This window comes from Myotis myotis, unplaced genomic scaffold (assembly GCF_014108235.1).
Source record: "Myotis myotis isolate mMyoMyo1 unplaced genomic scaffold, mMyoMyo1.p scaffold_m19_p_10, whole genome shotgun sequence".
NCBI classification, from domain to species: domain Eukaryota; kingdom Metazoa; phylum Chordata; class Mammalia; order Chiroptera; family Vespertilionidae; genus Myotis; species Myotis myotis.
The window spans coordinates 43502735-43525981 of record NW_023416314.1 but is presented as its reverse complement, the minus strand read 5'-3'; the positions used below and the strand labels follow the sequence as shown (position 1 = coordinate 43525981).

At 39.3% G+C, this 23247-nt stretch overlaps 2 protein-coding genes across 2 annotated transcripts; one reads left to right on the top strand and one right to left on the bottom strand.

The window, feature by feature from the left end:
* Positions 1 to 472: 472 nt before the first annotated feature.
* LOC118664450 (olfactory receptor 56B4-like) lies at positions 473 to 1477 on the bottom strand. Its single transcript, XM_036324555.1, has one exon. The coding sequence runs from the start codon at positions 1475 to 1477 to the stop codon at positions 473 to 475; it is 1005 nt and encodes a 334-aa protein (XP_036180448.1).
* An 11612-nt stretch (positions 1478 to 13089) lies between these two features.
* On the top strand, positions 13090 to 14043 carry LOC118664068 (olfactory receptor 52K1-like). Its single transcript, XM_036323962.1, has one exon. The coding sequence runs from the start codon at positions 13090 to 13092 to the stop codon at positions 14041 to 14043; it is 954 nt and encodes a 317-aa protein (XP_036179855.1).
* Positions 14044 to 23247: the final 9204 nt, after the last annotated feature.

Below are 23247 nucleotides of genomic sequence, written 5' to 3'. Positions count from 1 at the left end.
GTTTATTAAGCAGGTATTATGCACAGAGGTATGTACTAAGCTTAGAGAAGGTACAACATGAACATGGTTGAGGGTCCTTGTACTCAAAAGTGTGCATTTTTGTGAGATGATCAAGTGGTAAAATTAATTTAGATTTAATTAATTGGTAATCTGGGACTACTTTTATAGAGTATTTTCTAGGACAATTTTTTTCTCATTTCCTAAGAAGAAAACTTTACCACTCAATTAGATGATTTTCATTTGTGTATATCATATCTCAAAGCATGGTAGCTGTGTACAAGTGTGTCCATCTCTTGGCAGCAACAATGGTCAGAGATAATTATATTTTACTCTCACTTATTTCTAGTTGTAGGAAATTTCATTGTAATTTTCATATGCCTATTTTGATGAGTGAACCTACTGTTTTAGTGATTTTATTGGCCATATTCCTCCCATTTTTAAAAAATAATGCAGGTCTACCACCCCTTCCTTCTTAACACCTATAATGACTTATAAAGCTGAGGTTACTTAGTGGACAATTCTTCAGCCACCCAAGCAGCCTCTGGAAACCCAGTCTGAGCTCATGCATTCTGAGAGCATAGACCATGGGGTTGAGAGCAGGAGGGATGATATTGTGTAGCACATTAAGGAGTACAGGGATAATGGGAATCTTTTCTTTTACAAGGTGTGTGACAGATACTACAATGATACCTGAGTAGAAGAAGAGGATGAGGATGAAGTGGGAGCTGCAGGTGCTCAGAGCCTTGGACATTGCTTCTGCTGAGTTCAGCCTCAGCACAGTGTGAAGGATCAGTGCATAGGAAGAAAAAACCAGAGCCATATCACTCCCAACTAGGATCCATGCTAAGAACAGTTGGTAAAATTTGTTCACAGTGATGTCATCACAAGCCAGGCTGATGACCCCCAAGTTAGAGCACAGGCAGTGGTCAATTTCATTCTTGGAGCAGTAGAGTCTTTGGGCAGCCAGCACAGGCACTGGGATGGTCAACAAGCTATTTCTGAGCACCATGAATCCTGTGACTTTGACCATAAAAGCATTAGTGACTATGGAGGGGTATCGAAGAGGGTGACAGATGGCTATGTATCTGTCCACTGCCATGCAGAGGAAGATACCAGACTCCATACAAAAGAAGCAGTGGATGACGTACATCTGAGCAAAACATTCAGGGAGGCTGATGGCTTTGGCATCAAACCAGAAGATAGCCATAATCTTGGGCATAATGGTGGTGGCCAAGCCAATGTCGACGAGTGACAATACACCCAGGAAATGGTACATGGGCTCATGTAGCGTGGGCTCATGTTGGATGGTGATGAAGATGAGGAGATTGGCAGCAAGAGCTAATAGGTAGAGCAGAGCCAGGGGCAGGGAGAGCCAGTGCTGCCACTCGTGAATGCCGGGGAGCCCCATCAAGATGAACTGGGAGATGTGGAGGCTGGAACTGTTGGTAACTGTTGGAACTGTTGTGGAGGTGTCCATGGCATAGGTATCCTGTTCTCAGTGTCTGTCCATAAAACCTAAATAGGAAGGAGGTTGTATTGGAAAGTTCAGCTGTGGTTCCTAATTAGGGACACCCCAAAACTCAGGTTCTTTAATCATGAATGACCTTCAACATTATTATTATTGCCTCCTGGAAATATTTCACAGAGGACAATAAAGAAGGCTAAAATTAGTTCTAAAGAGAAAAGTTGGAATAGCTATTGTTATCACTACTTATATGCCTAGTAAGCATGTCCAAATATATCAGTAATAATCTTTGACCAAAAAATGACAAATATTAATATTTTGTTTATTTACTTCCATTTTTCTGTTTTCTGTTTAAGCAGTTTACATCATAGAGAGATAAATTTGTATATTGCCTTTGTCTTTGCAGCAACATGTTCTAAGAGACAAAATAGGTGTTCAGTAAAAAGCTATCGCATGCAAAAGAAACCATCAACAAAACAACAAGAAAGCCCACTGCGTGGGAAAACATATTTGCCAATGTCATATCTGATAAGGGCCTAATCTCCAAAATTTATAGGGAACTCATACAACTTAACAAAAGGAAGATGAACAATCCAATCAAAAAATGGGCAAAGGATCTAAATAGACACCTTTCAAAAGAGGACATTCAGGAAGCCAAGAGACATATGAAAACATGCTCAAAGTCACTAATCATCCGAGAGATGCAAATCAAAACAATAATGAGGTACCATCTCACACCTGTCGGACTGGCTATCATCAACAAATTAACAAATGACAAGTGCTGGAGAGGATGTGGAGAAAAAGGAACACTCGTGCACTGCTGGTGGGAATGCAGACTGGTGCAGCCACTATGGAAGACAGTATGGAGTTTCCTCAAAAAACTACAAATGGAACTCCCATTTGGCCCTGTGATCCCACTTCTAGGAATATATCCCAAGAAACCAGAAACACCAATCAGAAAGGATATGTGCACCCATATATTCATAGTAGCACAATTCACCATAGCTAAGATCTGGAAACAGCCTAAGTGCCCATCAGTAGATGAATGGATTAGAAAACTTTGGTACATCTACATGATGGAATACTATGCTGCTGTAAAAAAGAAGGAACTTTTACCATTTGCAACAGCATGGATGGAACTGGAGAGCATTATGCTAAGTGAAATAAGCCAGTCAATGAAGGAAAAATACCACATGATCTCACTCATTCATGGATAATAAAGACCATTATAAACTTATGAACAATAACAGATACAGAGGCAGAACTGCCTCAAACTGATTTCAAACTGCAGCAGAAAGGTCAGGGAGGGTTGGGGGGCAGGAGGGAGGGGGGTAAGAGATCAAACAAAGGACTTGTATGCATGCATATAAGCATAACCAATGGACATAAGACACTGGGGGGTAGGGGAGGCCAGGGGATTGTCAAGGGCGGGGGGGGGGGGTGAGGACACATATGTAATACCCTTTGTAATACTTTAAGCAATAAAACAATAAAAAAATAAATAAAAAGAAAGTTATCACACGAATAAATAAATGAACCATGACTTTCCAGTATTTAAAGGCAATGTGGATTCTTAATTTTAATGAACAGTTTATCCTATATAATTAAGAGCTAATATGCAAATGGTCATCGCACCCTTGCGCCCTCGCGCAGGGGCTAGGGGACCTGAGGCTGGGCCAGGGGACTTGAGCCTGTGCCCCCCACCCAGTGGGGCTTTGATGGGGGTCCTGAGGCTGCAGCCCCTGCCCTGCAAGGCTTGATGGAGGTGGGGCCAGCCGGGTCTGGGTCTTGTGTGATTTCATGGTGCGCGCGGGTGGGCGACGACTTAACTCTGGGTCCCACAGTGCACCCCAGACTCTGACAGGAGAGATATTTTCATATACATTTTACTAATTTTCTTTCATTTCTGACACTTCTATTATAGAGAAAGGGCAAGTAGCAATATTAAAATATTTCCCCTAATTAATTCCCTTTTAATGTGCACAAATTTTGTGCACTGGGCCACTAGTATCCCTATATTTGACTATATCATAGATTTCTAACCAATATTTTACTTTTCAGATTATTTTTTAATAGAATTTCAAAAATGATACAAAAGTGATACATATGAAAGTCATAGCCATCTTAACATTTTCTCTTTAATAGTATTTTCATATTTTTTAAATGTCACACATGCATATGTTTAAAAAATTAACAATAAAAAAATATAAACCCAAGCTAGGATTTCCAAATTCCCTTCTTTTCACTAAATGCAGCCAGTAATGATTTGTTGAGAATCCTCTCAGAGACAGTTTTTGAATGGACAAGAATATATGTACTAACTAGTTTCCCATAAGAGACAAAAACAAATGTTAGCATACCAATCATTCCTTTCTTATCCTTTGTTTACTTGACTTTTCTTTTTTGGCTTAGTTATCTTGGAGACTGTTCCATATCACCATAGAGCTATACCTCATTGTTGTTAAGTTGCATGATTTTCTATCACATGGATGTCTGATATTTTGCTGAACATTAGTATTTCCAGTATTTTCCACTGTAAAAAATGATTCAAAAATGTACTCGTTCATATATCTTTAAGCATATGTGTAAATTTATCTACAGGATAATTGGCAAGAAGTGAATTGCTGGATGAAATGGAGAAAAATGATTTTGACTGATATTGCCAAATTGTCTTTCCAAGAGGTTTTTCTGGTCCTGTATGACTGTAGGGCATTTTTAATGCTCTTGAATTCAAAACCCATTTTAAGAGAATAAGTAAAAATTGAAATTTCAATTTTGGTTCACCTTTCCCTTCATTATTTTGTGAACTTTGACATTGCTAATGGCTCTTTTTCCCCCCTTTTTATGCTTTTCTATCTTTTCTTTCTTTATGTTCAATCCATCTTGTAGTAATAAATGAAATAAAGTTTTTCAAGGGCTTAAATTAGAGTCTGGCAGCACATGTTATTAATTTGCATGAGTTTTATTATATCTTGAAATTATTACTTCTATCTGTTGAATTTTCTAGAAATATTTCCTCCCTAAAATCTATCTTTAAAAAAATACACTCTGCATACACAAACTTTTATGTATTCATAGCAAGTGAACTTTTAAAATTAATTATTTTATGATTTTAAGTTTTTTTAAAATTTTATTTATTGATTTGAGAAGAGAGAGAAAGGAGAGAGAGAGAGAGAGAGAGAGAGAGAGAGAGAGAGAGAGAGAGAGAAACATTGATTTGTTGTTCCACTTATTTATGCATTTTATTGGTTGCTTCTGTATGTGCCCTGACAGAGGATCGAACCAGAAACCTTGGTATATCGGGATGATGCTTTAACCAACGGATCTACTTGGCCAGGGCCATGATTTTAAGTTTTAAATAACATAAAACCCAGCATTTTAATAAGTATTCACTTGCATTTTCTTTACAAACATTTACACTATATTTTGAAATTAATTATGTAACTAATTTGGGAGTTGACATGGAGTGAGAAAGCCCCTAAATCAATTTCACCCACAAATAGCTAAACCATTGTTCCAGCACCATTTAGTAAAGAAGCCTTTCCCTCCCCATTAATTTACAATTAATTTGCTTTTTTGTCAAATACCCAATCTGAACACATATTAAGGAGTATTGCCAGACTGGACAGTTTTCTTTGTTTTTAGTTTCAGTACCTATTGAATGAGTGTATTTACCTATAGTAGTGAATAGTCTTACTAATAATTTAAAATATTTTTTAAATGAAAAAGACTGGTTATTATATTTTTGAGTATACATTTTGTTAAATTAATTTTGGAAAAACTCATATTTACACCATTGTATTTTTCTACTAAAAATCCATGTTGCCTTTCTGTCATAGTTTTTTTTTTTTAAATCTTCTGATGATTATTGTTTTTAAAACATTTCAAAAATATAGCTACTACTGCCTGCAAAACCAAATTATTCTTTAGTAAATTCTCAGAATTTTTTTTTTGGTAGAAAAATGTATTATCTATTATGAGGAGAACTTGAGCAGTGCAAGCTCTGATTTTTATTTTTCATCTTATTCAAATGTTTATATTTTTCTAAACAGCATAAAGAAGCAATGATAGACTCATAGATTCAAGGAACAGACTGATGGTTGCCAGAAAGAGGGAGGTTGGGGGACTGGGTGAAAAAGGTGAAGGGATTGAGTACAAATTGGTATTTACAAAATAGTCATGGGATGTAAAGTACAGCACAGGGAATTTGGTCAATAACATTGTAATAACTATGCATAGTGCCAGTTGGATACTGGAAATATCAGCGGGAATACTTTGTAAAATGTATAATTGTCTAACCACTATGCTGGACACCAGAAACTAGTACAAAATTATTTTGAATATAAATGGTAATTAAAAATATTAAAAATTAAAAAAAAGAAGCACTGATTGTCAACATCCTTGTCTGGTCTAGACTTTAAGTATCATCTCCTGTGAAATGCTGGGTAATGTTTTTTGGATAAATTGTCTTTATTAATTTTGGTGATTTGATGTCAGTTTTAGTTCTCAATTTTATTTTTGAATCAGAAATGAATGATTTCAATAGATGTCTCTTCTCAGGGTCTTGGATCTATAATTTAAATGGGAGGCTATCCTGATTCCACCGTTCTGTCAGCCAACATGCCTCCCCTGCCTCAGTCTCTGTGATGGTTGCTTTTTTTCTCTGGTAGAGCTTTCTATTCTTTCTAACATGACCAGAGGAGAGCTTCTTCACATTTTTCTACTTCTTCTCCAGATTTCAAGCCTTAGTCTCCATACAGGTGAAGATCTTGAGGAACATGAAAGCCAGTGTTGAAAGGATTAAACTAAAGAAGACAACTGCAAAAGCCCAGGCTGGGGGAGAGAACCAGAAAGAGAGCCAGGAACCGAGAGCAAGGAAACTGCCTCCTCCACTCACCTGGGCCCAGGTGACTCCCTGCTAGGAGGTCTTGGAGAATCCTCTGCAAATGGAATGGCCTCTGCAGTTGCTTCTGCTCTCTTGGCTGCACCTTTCTTTTATCCCACTGCTGATGAGAGTACATCTTCTCCTCCCAGTGCACATATTGGAGCCCAGAGTTTGTCTGGACAGTCTGCCAGTTTCCAGGACCTCCAGGAGGCTCCCTCATCTTTTTTCCCATGTGCATCAAGGCTCTGTGTTTTTCCATCACAGCTTCAAAGGCCCCCAGTGATCTCAGAGGTGTATCCAGCTCAGCTCAGGGAGCAGAAATACTCAGCCCCAAGTCTCATGGGAACCACTATCAGAAGGTCATCTCTGACTTAATGAAGGTTTAGGAAGAGGTGTCCCTCCTCTTGTGTGAATCCCTGAACTCCTGCCCCTCCCTCCAATACATATACCTTCCTTTAGCCTCTTCAGGGACCATTTTCCAGCAAGTGTGTCCTCTGGGCTATATATTTTACCACTTTCTTTTTCATGAGTTATCACTCCCATATACAAACACAACAATGCAGATGCCTCTTCTGCTGAAACCTCCTATTTGTTGCTTTAGATCAACTATGCACCCTGCTCTGTACCCATAGAAGTGAAAGTCTATGGCCTCTGGCTCATGGTTGGATTTGGCTAATGGGAGTAAGCTGGTGGGAGTTCAGAGGGCAGCAAGAAAGACAAATTGAGATATTTGTTTCTTTGAACCTTTTTCTGTCAGTCTCGGTGTTAGGCAGTGTCTGTGTTTCCCTCCTGAAGGCCTCCTGTCACCATCAGGGGCTTCCTCCAGGGCTCTGGTCAGTACTGGTAGCTGTTTCTCCCATTGCTCCTCAGATCTGTGGGATGGAAATGCTTGTTGAGGTTGCCAGCCCATGTGTATATCACCTTCCCTGTTTTATTACTATTAAACTCTTTCCATATTTTTGGACTATTGTCTTCATTATACTCTGTTCCATGTCCCCCTTTGCATGTGCCATTTGTTTCCTGTGGGACTTTTACCAAGATGCCTCTTGTCTCCAAAGTCTCTCTCCCTGGACCCTACCTCTGAACCTGCTCCTTCTCTTTCCATTATTTTACAAACTTCCTGAAACATTTCTTTTTATATACATCTCCCCATTCTTTATCTCTTCTAAACAGATTTGAGACTCATGTGATTCTACTAAATCAAAATGTCCCCTGCTCTGCTATTACCTAAAAGTTTGCATAGGGTTGTTATTGTTCCTTTCTTAAATGTTTGCTGGAATTTATCACAAAGGGCTTGATCTATTTTCTTCCTTTTTACCCCATTGCTACTGCTCTCTTCCAGGATTTTACCAAATCTTACCCACTCTAATATCATATGCATCTCCTATGCCCAGGATACTATGAAATAAATCTATTAAAGCACTAATCTATCAGTGTCACTGCCCTACTTAACTTCCTTGCCTGTTGGCCTTGACCTCTTATTAACATGCAGTGCTGTTTGGAAAAATACTTAAAGGCCTGTTGTAGTCTGGGCCCAACCTCCCTCTCAAACCCTGTCCCTCTCCACTGCTCCCTCAACATTGTTTTGTTAGCTCTTATCAAGAAGTCCATACTTTTGGAATTTTAGTGTCCTTTTTTTTTTAATGCTAGTGAGTCATTTTTGAATATTCAATTCCCACTCTTCAACTTTCCTCTTTAATGTTGCCTCATCAGAGAAGGTTGTGAAGCCTTCCCTGATCCCACAGGCGTAATCAGATGCTCTCTCTCTAAGGTGTTTCCATATCTTGAGGCGTGGCTCCAGGTCTTTGAATATGCCTCTGCTTGTCTTTTTGGTGGTGACTTGTCCTAGTTTGATGTGCATCTCCATATTATCCTATTTAAAATCTCTATACTGTATTTCTTTCCACAACCTTAAGAGGAACTCAGAAAATATTTGTTCTTTTACCTAAATAACTGGTTCAAAGCCACTTGACTGGTTTTTTGAGCTTTAGCCTTGTTTCAATCTATTAATATTTTGCACAATTTCTGATTTTAGGTAAGGCTTTTAGAGTTTTATTCAGTTGGTTCATATTCACATTAATCTAATGTTCCAGTTCTAGGACTTTTTTATTTTGGGGGCTTAAGTTCCTCTTTCAATTATCAATTAACTGCCTCATTTCCTCTTATACTGGCCTTTGTATCACTCTTGCTACTTGTGTTGCTTACTTCTTCCTTCTTCACATGGGATTCTTTATTATTTTTTTAAAAAATATATTTTCATTGATTTCTGAGAAGAAGGGAGAGGGAAAGAGAGAGAGAAACATTGATGATGAGAGAGAACAATAGATTGCCTCCTACATGCCCCACACTGGGGATTGAGCCCACAACCAGGGCATGTGCCCTGACCGGGAATCCAATCATGACCTCCTGGTCAACCTCAACCACTGAGAAACACTGTCCTGCCTACACTGGGTTCTTCATGTTAGGGTTCATAATATGAAGTCATGGTAGGTACATAATCTTGGTGTTATGTGAAGTGACACCTGCTAAGTCTTCTTCCTTCTGGAACTGGGCCAGTAATCTTAGAACATGGCTCTCCTAAAAAGATGACCTAATTCTGGTACTGACCCTTCCTAATAACCCTGTGCTATTCTCTTCCAATATAGCCTGCGTTGATCTCTGCCTTTCTGTTAAGGAATTGTCCTTGTGAAGACACACAGGGCTGGTTGAGTCCTGAACTGTGAATTTGCATGTTTTTGTACCTGTTTTCCTTCGGCTTCATAAAACAAATCACTCTTTTCCTCACTGGGAGTTTCTTACTGGATTTAAAGAAACCATGAATCAGCATGCATGCCACCCCAGTGTTTTTCTAAGTAAACTCTGTACAATCAATTTCTGCAATTCCTCTCAATCCACTGCAATGTCTAAATTCTTCAGACTCTTGAATGTCTTCCCATAGATTAATCTGGTATCATTTTCAGGAGTGATTTTGGTGGCTGAGGTAAGAGTAAAATGTGGAGTTTATTGATTAAAAAGGGGTAGACTTGCAAGTTATTTCACCAACATATGGATGACAATACCTACAGGGCTCCGCCTACCATTTTGAATAACAGGAGACATTCACTATTTTCTACAGGCTCATTCCTCTGCTGAGCTCTCTCTTCTCACAAAGGCTCCTACTTATTTTTTAAAAAATATATTTTATTGATTTTCTACAGAGAGGGAGGGAGAGGAATAGAGAGTTACAAACATCGATGAGTGAGAAACATTCATCAGCTGCCTCCTGCACACCCCCTACTGGGGATGTGCCCGCAACCAAGGTACATGCCCTTGACCGGAATCGAACCTGGGACCCTTCATTCTGCAGGCCGATGCTCTATCCACTGAGCCAAACCAGTTAGGGCGAGGCTCCTACTTATTAATTCATTCTTCCTCTCATAGTTCCAACTAAGTCACAGGGGTCATTGGAGTAATGGTGTATGTTGGTTCTGATGTTGCTGCTCCCCATCAGCCTGCTATTTTCCTCCCCCTTCCTGGATCAGATCTTGGCTGGCCATCAAACCATGTGGTCCCATTCCTCGTGGCAGGAAGCCTCTCCTTGCTTTTGGCTGCAGGGCCTTGGCCCCATCGTGACATGGCACCCTAGAGTATGCTGTTCAAAATATTCCCTGCTGAGCTTGTTCCCTGTGGCCCCAATAAGAGGCAGAGACCTTGTTAAACATTTGTTTGAAGAGGAGGCAGAAGTACTAATTGGTGTCTGGGTAGTAGAAACTTCACTTAGGATCCCTATAGGCAATGCCTGAAAAGGTGCCTATTAAATACTCTGTTTTGGGGACCTGACTGATAGCTTAATTTCTCATCCATCTGGTGAGTAATGGCTAAGAGTAGGCCCAAAGAAGAGAGATACATACAGGCTCCATCACAAATAGCTTTCCTTCAACCTTTCCAGATCTGATAATCTTATAGGCTATTGGAGTGGAAATACATGGTCTTGATATCATTATGGAAAACCAGAAATACTGCCAATATTCTGCACATCATCTGAGGTCTGTTTGGACCTTTTGTTATACAGATACAGGTAAGGGAGGGTCCAGGTGTATGAGATTTCCTTCCTCCAAAATAGAAAAACATCTTTCAAGTCCCTGCTCAACAGTCAGCTATTTGTAAATCTGCTCTTTGAAGCCTGCAGGGTGAGTTACGGGGAAGTATTTATGGAGGCACCTAAATCAGTGTCCCAGATTCCTGTGGTTTCAGGACCCCTTACCTCTCTTTACCTGCTTCTCTGACGGAGGTAGAGGAGCTGAGTGTACTGGAGCAGATTTTTCCTTATTATACAAGGATATAATAAGGAACCTTTGCTGGGTCCTGAGGGAATAGTTGGGCCATCAGGTATGACTACTTATTACATTGTTCTGAAGGTGGGCTGAGGCTTCAGGTTGGTCCAGCTTTGAAGATAATTTGGAGCAGATGCTCAGGTGATCAGAGCCACATTTCTTGACACCCTTCACCTCCCCACTCAATACTATATTCTGGGGGTGCTGGGGACACATGCGATTGGGAGGAAAGATGGGAGCAGTGTTAGGGAAATAAACCTGTGCTATTCTCTTCCAATATAGCCTGTGTTGACCTCTGTCTTTCTGAGAAAGAATTATCATTGTGAAGACACACAGGTCTAGCTGAGTCCTGAACTATGAATTTGCATGTTTTTGTTCTTGCTTTTCCTTCGGCTTCATAAAACAAAGGAAACAAATAATTACACCTGATATCCCAACTATTCCCTCAGGACCCAGCAAATGTTCCTTATTATCATCTTGTATATTAAGGAAAAAAGAATGATTTGTTTTATGGAGTGTTTTTGACTGGATTGCTCCAGGTTACTACTATACTGACATCTGCCCAGTGGATAAATCTCTTATGTCTTGTTAAATAAAATGCATTGTTTCAGAATCTCTAAATTTTCTGTTTTTCTTAAACAGATTTATCCTAATGCATCACTTCTTTCTTTTACTTCAATGAAAATTATACCATTTTCAGAATTTGATAAAGCATTTATGCATTTATATCTCATGGTATTCTCACAACGATCCAGTGAGGTAGGTATTTGTATACTCATTTCACCTGTGAGGAAACTTGAAAGTCGTTTGATGCTTTGCTTAAATTCACACAGCTGATACATGGCAGAAATATTACCTGGCTCAGGATCTTGACTCCTAGTCCAGAGTTTGTTCCACGACTCAGAACTGTAGGTCCACTCAGCTCTCCCGTCTTCCAGCTCTCATGCCTTCTGCGGTCATCACATAGTGTCTTTAGGAGCTGTGGCTGACAGTATGGGCAGTAATCCCATGGTTTCTCACGGAGAAGGTTATTGGCTATTTTAAAGCTGTGCTATTTCTTTTTTCTGTATAAACTTCTGATTTTCCCCCTCATGTTTAGAGACCTTTTCTTGTTGTCATCGAAACTGTGGGATCAACTCAGCTGCACTTTTTCCACTTGGAATGTGAATCAGTTATGTTACAATCCAAAGTCCTCTCAGACCCTGGCCCAGGTCTCTGTGTGTCCTTGTGTTTTTCTTTCATATGAGAGAACTGTGGTCTTGGAGTTATTAGCGGGTGTTGGGGAGCCATGTGATGCCTAAATCACTCCTTAGCTATTTGAGTCCTCTACTGCTTACCCTTGGCCACAGGTCCTGAATGTTCTTCCTTGGCCCTGCAGCAGTCACTGCTAACATGGAGACAGGATGATGACTTTCTAGCTCAGGGATCAGTGATTGTAAGTTCTTGTCTGATTCTGTCACAAAATAGATCTGGGACTGTGGACCATGACTTCCTTCTAGAGTTTAGTTTTCTGGCTTTGCAAAATGATGATTGGGGAATAGTATATGTTGGAAATCTGAATAATTTCATACACATAGTGTAATTACATGGAAAATGGAACTGGAGGACATATCTGCCAATTTTCCCTCCTGTTCTCAATAACGTGGCTGTGATACAGAATTCTTTGGCTTTTATGTGGTTGTTATTACCAAGAGATTCTGTTTATTTCAGGTCACCACAACTCCGAACTTTGTGTCTACCCCTGTACAACAGCACCTTGAAGGAGAGGGAGATGCAGGAGGTGGTGAAATCAGATAGCCATTTAGAGATACTGGAGAGAGAAACAAGATACGCATTTATGAAATGACTGGGGAATAATCCAAGGAAGAACCTGATGGTTATTGAAGTCATTAAGCACCATGTAATCTGTAACCTAGCAGTCAAGTGAAGTTTGGGGAAGCCGGATATCTTCAAATTAAAGAAATTTTCCAGATACTGGGATCTTGGGGCAGTTTCTGATGAAGGTTAGTGGTATAATACTAGGGAGCCAATGTTGATTACCTCTAGCAGCAGCATTCAGAACTTGGGACTATGAGCATGAGAGGAAAATTTCTTTTTAACATCAGCTCCCGAGCATTTAAATCTGGTTATGTGAATTGCCCCAGATTATAGATGTATTAGGATATATAATACTGGAACCTGGTTTCTGAACTTCTTGTCCACTGCATTTCCACTGGACTCAGTTGTCTTGCCTTGTCTGTGTCTTAAGATCTTGCAGAAATATTGACTAATTTGAAAATTATTTTTGTTTTCTGAGAAGTATGGGGAAAGAGTGATGGTGATGGTGGTGTTTATCGTGAGCTTCCAACCCTCATATCATTGACTTTAATCTGCTATTTTTTTTTTTTTTGCAGTGGTTCTTTGCTCTTCTGAGTGAGGTGATCACCATGATTCTTTCCAATACTTCTTATCTCTTCCCACATACTTTCTTCTTGGCTGGCATTCCAGGACTGACTGCCGCACACATTTGGATTTCACTTCCGTTTTGCTTCATGTTCTTCCTGTCAGTGACTGGGAATGGTGTTCTGCTCTTTCTTATTCGAACAGAACGCTGCCTTCACCAGCCCATGTTTTTCTTTCTTGCCATGCTCTCCTTTGCTGACCTGGTTCTTTCCCTCTCCACTCTGCCCAAGATGCTGGCCATTTTCTGGTTTGGCGCTACAGCCATCAGCTCCCACTCCTGTCTTTTCCAGATGTTCTTCATCCATGCATTCTCTGCCATGGAGTCAGGAGTGCTAGTGGCCATGGCCCTGGACCGCTTTGTGGCCATCTGTAACCCACTGCGTTATGCAACCATTCTTACGCCAGTTGTTGTGGCCAAGATTGGAGGCCTAGTGGTGCTGCGAGGTGTGGGGTTGACCATCTCCTTTCCAAGCCTGGCCCATCGGTTGCCCTATTGTGGTTCCCACACAATTGCCTATACCTACTGTGAGCATATGGCAGTGGTGAAACTGGCCTGTGGAAACACCACTGTGGATAACCTCTATGCCTTTGCTGTGGCAATCTTTCTTGGTGTGGGGGATGTGGCCTTTATTGCCTACACCTATGGGCAGATTGTGAGGACCGTAATTAATTTTCCTTCATCCGAAGCACGTGCTAAAGCAGGCAGCACATGCACTGCTCATGTCTGTGTTATCCTCTTCTTCTACGGCCCAGGCTTTCTCTCTGTGGTCATGCAGCGCTTTGGCCCACCCACAGCCTCTGCTGTCAAGGTCATCCTTGCAAATCTCTACTTGCTCTTTCCCCCTGCACTGGACCCCATTATCTATGGGGTCAAGACCAAGCAGATCCGGGAGCAACTGTTTAAAATTCTAACCTCCAAGAGAATTGATCCCACCTAATTATAGTTCTCATCATCTGGACCTCAAGGACCAGGATGACCACCCCTCTGGGGTGGGAGACCCACAGCTCAGGTTATTTACCTGGTGAGGACAGTGAAGGGAAACGAAATAAAATTGTCCTGAGTATTTGGAAGTTGGGAAATCTCTTCTGAGGCCTATGGTGTTTAGATTTTGTGATGGAAAATTGAGAAGGGTTGGGTATCTCAACTGATGAACCAACAAATAATTTTTGATACCCTTTTCTTCTAAAAGCTTATGATTTATTGTGTTGATAAGATAAATGCATTATGTAATGAAGAAACAATTAGGACTTTGATGAACATGAATCAAGTGACTTAGTTCAGGAAGAGATGAACTGGGTGCCAATTTTAACCATACGAAAACATGGACTACTTCCCAGCACTTGACACAGATATATGGAAAGTTTGTGGGAGTGGAGAGGCTCTCTCATCAGAAAAATGTTGGCATCACAGAAAACGGGTTCAAAAATTATGGAGATACTTTAGAGTATCCAGTTTATGAGAGAAACTCCTTATATAGTCATGTTCCTTCTCACTCCAGAATTGCAGCTAAAGCTTTAATTTATTCCATGTATTTTTTCAGCCTGGTTTTGAGTGAATGACCTTCTATGTATTATGTAGTTTTATGCTCTGAGAGTAATAAAAATTCTTTTATTTCTTCACTTTTAGTCTCAGGCACAGAAATATGAGTCAAGTTTATTGCACACAACAATAATTGTTTTAACTTTTGTTTTCCTGTCTTCATTCCTAACTCTCTTGCTCATTTTCTTCTGGTTTCAACCATTGGCACTTATTTTAATATATTTATTTGTTCTGAAGTATTTACATGTCCTTGCAATATATGTAGTATTGACTAAGTGTTATGTATTCCTAATATAAATAAATACCCTTTTTTAGTTCCTCAGGTTTTTATGCTTCCTCCAGCCATGGGTATTGTGGGTTATTTCTAATAGAAACGCATATATCTATCCTTATCCTCAACATGCCTACTTATTTTGAACTTCAGTTCAAACCTCACCCCCTTGAAGATTTTTATAATTAAATCAGTCACTTGTTTTCTGAACTGAGATCTCTGTGTATATTGACCAGGAAATAAATCTCATTATTTAGAAGACTGTCATTTTAGCATATTTCCTCATCAGTCACATTGACATATGTGTGTTTTGAAAATATGAATATGTAAATGTCCAAAGTGTAGCACAGTAGGCACTCAATAAATTTTTATTGAAGAAATGAAGTAATTTGTCACAAAATTACCTTTGCTATCGCAATCACTGTTAACACTCTTGTCTTCACTGCTGTCATCATGACTAACACCACTTTCACTTAGTCTTTTCAAATGGTGTAATTTCAACTGGTGGTATTTTGGATGCTGTGCAGATACAGTAGAGGTCATGGTTACTCTTACAATGAACACTCATTGCATTGTGCGAGCATAGAACAAATAGAGAACTAGCAGTTGCCTTCTTTTTCATTCTTCGTTTGCTCCCCTTTCCTTCATTATTTTCTTCCTTGTCCTGAGTATTTATCAGGCTCTCAGTGTGACAGTGAAATGAAGTTGAAAATATAGAAATGAAATGTGATAGTGCTGTGGTAGAATTGGGTCCAAATCCTAGGGGACTAGTTCTCAACAGGAGGTATTGGGCAGGAATGGGACATGAGTCGGGACTGGTTGAAGTGATAGTATAAATGATCATGGCTTAGAAGACAAGGGGCCTGGGTTATTGAGTGGGTAAGAGGTGGGTCTGGGCTAAATCTTTTCCTGAGCAGCTCCTGCTCTATGCCATACTCTATTGTCCCTCTTTCCTCTGTTAAATATTAATCTTCAATATTAGTAGTGAGAAGATAGCTCTTCAAAGAAAAGGCAAAAGTGGACACTCCTCACCAACTTTTGCCTGTGCTTCATGGGCAGCGAAGTTGAAGTGGAAGAAAGTTCTGCAGGAGAGGAGGAGCAGCGACAGGATTGCAGAGGAAGATTCCTCAGTGGGTGGAGGATGAGGGCTTAGAAGTGTCTAGGTGCTTTTGGCCAAACTAGTTTTGAACAATGTTAGTCTGAATATATCGATTAGCATAAAACCTTCATGACATGAGTCGCTCCTGTTGTTCACCTCTTACTCCATGGTACCGTGAAACCTTGACAAGAAAATGCTGCACATAAACTCTCATTTAATGCCCACAAATGCAAATGAAGAGGATGTTTTCATTATTTTCAATTTCTTTTCCTCTCATGAAAATCTTATTCTTTCTACTGACTAAGGACCATTTATTTTATCGCACCTCTTCTACCTCTTCTACCTCTGTTTTAGTAGTAAGTTCACTGTTTTGTTCCCTAATGAAATTTTTAATTTTTTTTCTTATAAAACAGACCAGCTAACAAACAAACACAGACTGGTGCTTTTGAGGTTCATGTCATTCATATATTTTATCACTACCTCTCCCACTTATGGAAATATCTCCTGGATGTTCTCCTTCATTAAATGATAACTTGGTCAGTACTTTTTGGCCACCTGTGATCCTGGTGGGGACTTCATTCACTCATTGATTTTTTTTATTCTTGATTTCTTTACCCCTAAAGATCCCTTCCTTATACCCATTCCCAAGGCATATACTCTAACCTCTTGAGAGATCACTGTATTTGTTTCCAACAGTTCTCCCAGCATCTGTGCTTCACTCTTTTCTATCCATACATCCAGCATGACATTTGACAATGAAATTCTAATTGTGTCTCACTCTTCTGCTTAAAATCCTCACAACTTTCCATTGCCCTTTCACATGACCTACAATGTGCATGCTAAGGTTTCTGCTTACACTCCAGGCTCAGTTCCTGGTACTGCAATCCCAAATTTCACTATTCTATCAGGTCTTTGACAATGTCAAGTTCCCTTCCCTGCAGCATCAGGGATTTTGTATCTACAGCATACTCCTAAATCTCTCTTCAATTTTAACCCATTCTTCTATCACTAACTTAAATGAGGGAGGACTTTCCTGAACTCCCCAGACTGAGATGGTTTTTCTTTTATGTGCTTTATCACACTGTAGTTTTAATTTATGACACATATAATTATTATTAGGTATCAGTGATTACATACTTAACATATATCATGCCACGAGCTATGATGACAACAGACATTTGTTATATTGATTGTTTTTTTCTGACATTTAGCAGAGTACATCAGTTTGCTAGATATTTAATATCCATTGAATGAAAAATGAGGCTTCTCACAATCTGTGAATGAAATACTTGTTGACTAGATGAATAAATAGACTGTGCATTTGAAACACTATTCCAAAGGAGAAATGTGGCCACGAGGGTGAACTGGTAGCTGCTTTATCAGGGATAGGACTAAGGGAAAGATTTTCTTGCTTATGTGAAAGTAGGTCTTAGCCCATCTCTTTGGGAACTTGCTGGGATGGATAGTCTGAGAGTCTATACACCTCATATCTGCTATGGTACACTGGACTGGATGTCCATAGACCTGCCACAATCCACCAGAAGAGAAGCAGAGAACTCAATTAACCTGAGACAAGTGCCATTTATTTTAGGTTGGATTATCTAGAAATAGACTCTGAGGCAGATATCTGCATGCAAGAAGCTTATTGTGAAGTAGACTTAGGAATGACACTTGTCAAAAGGGGGGAAAACAGGATGGACCAGAGAGAGCAGTTAAACTATGATCCAATTTCCCCAGAGTCTGAGCTGATTATAGGGTAGGTTCTTGAGGGGAATGGTTTTTCAGTGTTGTTTCATATAAAAGAAAGAGGATCAGGTCTTTGTATTCCTATATAGAACCGTCAGTGATTGAGAGCTACACTCAGAAAGGAACATTAGTCTTGGATAATGCAGCTCTATTTGTCCAAGAGAGAGTGACTCAATTATGAGCTTTTAGTAGCCAACACTCACAGAAGATGGAGAAATGAACACATTTAACCCAGAATTCACTAAGGAAATTTTTGGAAAGAAGTAAGACTGTCAATATTTGCACATAATGATACTGTATAGAGAGAACCCCAAAGACTCCACAAAAAAACTACTAGAACTGATCAATGAATTCAGTAAAGTAGTGGGATTCAAAATAAATATCCAAAATCAGTTGCATTTTTACATACCAAAAATAAACTCTCAGAAAGGGAAACTGAAAAACAACAACAACAAACAATCCAATTCACAATTGCTTCAAAAAGAATAAAATATCTAGGAATAAATTCAACCAAGGATGTAAACGACCTGTACACAGAAAATTATAAGACACTGAAGAAAGAAATTGAAGAGGATACAAATAAGTGGAAGCATATAGCGTGTTTATGGACAGGAAGAATTAACATCACTAAAATGTTCATACTATCCAAAGCAATCTATAGATTTCCTATCAAAATACCAATGGTGCATTTCACAAAACCAGAACAAATATTCCAAAAATTTATATGGAACCACAAAAGACCCATAGCCATAGCAATAGTGAGAAAGAAGAACAAAGTTGGAAGAATTATATCAAACTATAATACAAGGCCATAGTGATCAAAACAGCATGGTACTCACATAAAAACAAACATGTAGAACAATGGAACAGAATAGAGAGTCCAAAAATAAATTCACACCTTTGTGGTCAATTAATATGTGACAAAGGAGGCAGGAACATACAATGGAAGAAAGACAGTCTATTCAATACATGGTGGTGGGAAAATTGGAAGGATACATGCAAAAATAATTGATATTAGACCTCCTTCTCACCCCATACATAAGAATATATTCAAAATGGATTAAAGACTTATAGGTTAAATTCGAAACTATAAAAATCCTAGAAGAAAACACAGGCAGTAAGATCTTGGACATTTCTCATAGCAATGTCCAGCCTTGGGCAAGGGAAACAAAAGAAAAAATAAAGGAATGGGACTACATCAAACTAAAAAGTTTTTGCACAGCAAAGGAAACCATCAACAAAATGAAAAGATAACCCACTGAATGGGAGAACATATTTACCAATGATACATCTGATAAGGGGTTAATATCTAAAATTTATGAAGAACTAATAAAACCCAACACCCCAAACAACAAACAATCCAGTTAAGAAATGGGCAAAGGACCTGAATAGACACTTCTCCAAATAGGACATACAGATGACCATTAAACATATGAAAAGATGCTCAATGTCACTAATCTTCAGAGAAATGCAAATTAAAACCATAATGAGATATCACCTCACACCTGTCAGAATGGTTATCATCAATAAATCAACAAACAACAAATGTTGCCGAGGATGTGGAGAAAAGGGAACCCGCATGCACTGTTGGTGGGAATGCAGATTGATGCAGTTACTGTGGAAATGGCATTTCCTGAAAAAGTTAAAAATCGAACTGCTTTATGTTCCAGTGATTCCATTTCTGGGAATATATCCGAAGAAATCTGAAACAATATACTCATTGCAGCATTATTTACAATAGCCAAGATTTTCAGCCCAAGTGTCCATCAGTAGAGGAGTGGATAAAATAGCTGTAAGTACCTTTACACAGTGGAATACTACTTGGCCATAAGACAGAAGAAACTACTGGACCTTTTGCTACAGCATGGATGGACCTGGAAAGTATTATCCTAAGTGAAATAAGCCAGTCAGAGAAAGAAAAATACCATATGATTTCACTTATATGTGGTATCTAATGAACAAGATAAACTAACAAACAATTAAAAAAAAAAGAGCATTTTGGGTCTGAGTTTGACCTGCAAGAATGAGAAATATGGGCTTATAGAGCAATGTGAATTTTTCTAGCTCATTGAGCATGAGGTTTCCTAACAAGGATGTAAAGCCTTAAGGGTGATGACCAACACTGGACAGATGTGGGCCTCTTGGGCAGGTGCACATGCCATTCCCTGCTCTGCCTATCTGCCCAATTATCTATTCCTGGAGCAGTAGACTTAGCTCTGTGCATCTCCAGCCAATCTGCAGGCTATGTCCATGTATGTATGAGTGTCCTCTGGGATCCACTAATGGTAATAACATCTCGCCTGCCCAATGCTTTGTTCACAGTCACCAGCCCTGCCTTGGGGAAGTATCGAGAATAAACTTGCCTTTCAGAGTGAAGATGACAGAACCAGCTAAAAGTTCATTATGAGATTTCAGGTGGGAAAATGAAGTCAGGTTTGGGGCTTATGGTTTTAGGGAAGACTGTTGATGGCTCCCTTCTTCTGCTTATCTTATAGCCCTTGTGATAGGAGTTATTTCTTGGTTGGCTATTATGGCTCCAAGTCTTCTGATACCTGTGATCTGACACCTCTTAGTAGTCTTAAATGTATGACTTCTTGTCTCAGAGTAGCTGCTCTCCTCAGGTCTGACTCCTCAAAACAAACTCCCTATGGTCCATTCCCCTTAGCTTCTGCCCTTCAGATCACATATCACTGCAAGATAACTTGTGTGTTTCTGCATCTCCCTGTTACCACTGATATCAAGTCCAAGACACTGTTAAGGAGATTAAGGAGACAGGGACAGGTAATAGCCCATAGAGGAGCTTCCTTGCCTGCAGTGACAGAAGTGATCAGTGGTGAACATAGGAGACCTTAATTTCTGATACACCCAGGATTTGGTGATTTTCTTTATGGCAGAGAGATTTAATAAGGTTCCTTTTCCATAAAGCACCCAGAATTTCACTTCAGCTGAGAAGAATTCAGGAATTAGTCCATTCCTCTGGGACACCCCCCTGTCTGCTACATCCTTCCCATCCTGTAAGTTCAATGTGTTTTGTCAAGTTCCCTCGCTCGATTCCTGGTTGTTTTATATACTCACCTATTTATTTAAAAATGTAATTATATAATTATTAATTTATTCAGCAAACACTACTGATACCAATTAGATTCCAGCTCTTCTGGAACTTGCCTTGTGACTGCTGCCATAAGCTAGGCACAGTCGCAGCTCTTCAACGATGGACAGGTTTTCAGCACAAGGTAATCAGTGCAATGACAGGCTGGCTAAGAGTTTTGATACTGCATTACAGAATTGGGGGACAGCTTTATAGATGACAGCTCACTTGAACTGAATTGACATGAATAAGTAGTTCACAACATCAGTTCTTTGCTAATTGTACGTTGCATTCTGGTCAGAGAGCTAAATATATCTTCACTTTTACGTTCCTGGGAATAAAGTCCCTTCTGCTTTCTTCTAAGAATAACAGAGGGACCTCTTGTTTACTTTAGCAGTTAGTGCTTACTAAGCAGCTCTAGGCTTTCCCAGACTCACAGAACACGCAGCACAGGCTCGCTGCTGCTCTCTCTGCCCACTACAGCCTGGCTTCATTCTTCATGGCTCTGTTGACAGGTCCTCTCTCAAAGAGATGAGCGGCCTTCCACAGATGCTCAGCTGTTCTCTGACTTCTCAGCTGGAAAATAAGAAGTGGCCTGAATCTTGTAGTAGAAGGGAGTGATTAAGAAATAGAATTAACTTTCTCACTGCTTAGAGTATTAAGCACTTGAAATGTGACTTTTTATAAGATTATGAGGTTCTCCTGGGGTGGGGGTGAGATCTCAATAAAACTATGTCACTGTTACTTGAAGCTAATAGTGGTTTTGAATCTGGAAGGAAAACAAAGGCTGGAAGATAATGCCTACCAGCTACCAGGGATTTCTGACTTTTTAGGTGTATGTTCATAGGTTTGGTGGCAATATTGTAGCCATTATTGATTTATTTAAAAAAGACAATTGAAGTGGTCTATTCATGCATAATTCACCAGGACTGAGTCATTTCTGACTCTTTTAATAAAAACATATACATATATATACCCCCACTCCACCCCTCAGGTAACAAATATAATTATTGCAGACTGTGAACAGCTTTTAAGACAAGCACACACAAACAAATATATCCAGTTTCAAGTTTTTTGTTTCAATGCCCAGGAGGTGACTCACATGGAGAAAGTTAATCAGAGCACCTATTTAATTAGTACTCTTCGTTAATATACGGGTGTAAAAAACACTGAATTAGCATCACATCATGACGAGACAGACATAGCAAAAGTTTGAAACAGAGAAGCAGGCTCATGAAGACAAGGAGAAAAGGAAAGAGGCCAGTGATCTCAAAGTCAATGATCTTTTATTATTAATGCTAATAACAGTAGCTATATTGACATAAGAGACTTTATATAAGATAACTCTTGAAGATCTTGTATGCCAGTCTTAAATGTGTATTTTTTCATGAATTAAACTCAGTAAAGAATTTTAACTTCAGATGTGACATGATGACATCTGCATTTCAGGAAAAACCCTCTGACTTCAGGATGGAGAGTGATTGGGAAGGGTATAATAGCAAAGGCAGGGAGATCTAAGGAAATGATCCAGGTAAGAGGAGTTGGGAGTGTGAACTTGGCAGTGACATTGGGGGTTAAGAAAAAGGAGTAGATATAAGAGGTTTAAAAATAAATTCAATAGGAACTGGTGACTAGATGAAAGGGATGAGAGGTATAAATGAGGAAGGATAGTTTCACTTTTCTACATTAGGTTGGATAGGTAGATGGTGATCTAATTCACAAAAAGATGGACAAAAGGGAGGTAGAGCAGATTTGGTCTTGAATATATTGAGTGTGTGGCTAGCTGTTTAGAAAGCACAGGAAAAAATGGATTTCTGTTTCAAAAAGCTATTTGGCTTAGATACATAGACATGAAAGAAAGTAACATATTTAAATAGTTAAAACCACTTAAAAGGATGAACTCAATCAGACATAATGTACAGAATCTGGAAGAGAGGGGAAGACGGAACCCTGGAATGAACAACATATAATGGATAGGTAGATGGAGAAGGTGCTGAGACTGGGGATACAGAAGAAACAATTGTAGAGTGCTATGCAATGAACTGAGGGAAACGTTTGAAGAATAGCAGATTGATTTATAGTGTTCAGTAATGCCAAGAGTTAATACAGAAAAACCTTTGAGTAGACAGTTCCAAATTACAAGTAATTGAATGGCAGACTTTAAACATGTCTCTAAAATCAGCATATGCTTACTTATGTCTGTAAATGAAGTGAGACCTATGCTAATTCAGATATGAGGATGTCTCATCTCTAAAAAAGTTATTTCAAGAAAAGGAAATGTTCTTCCTTGTATCTTTATTCCCTTTATTCCCTTGTGTTGCAGTTTAAGCCTCTTTCTTCTTCTCATGAAGATGGCAGCCAGGTCTGGACAATGTGATAACCCACCAGCAATGGAGAA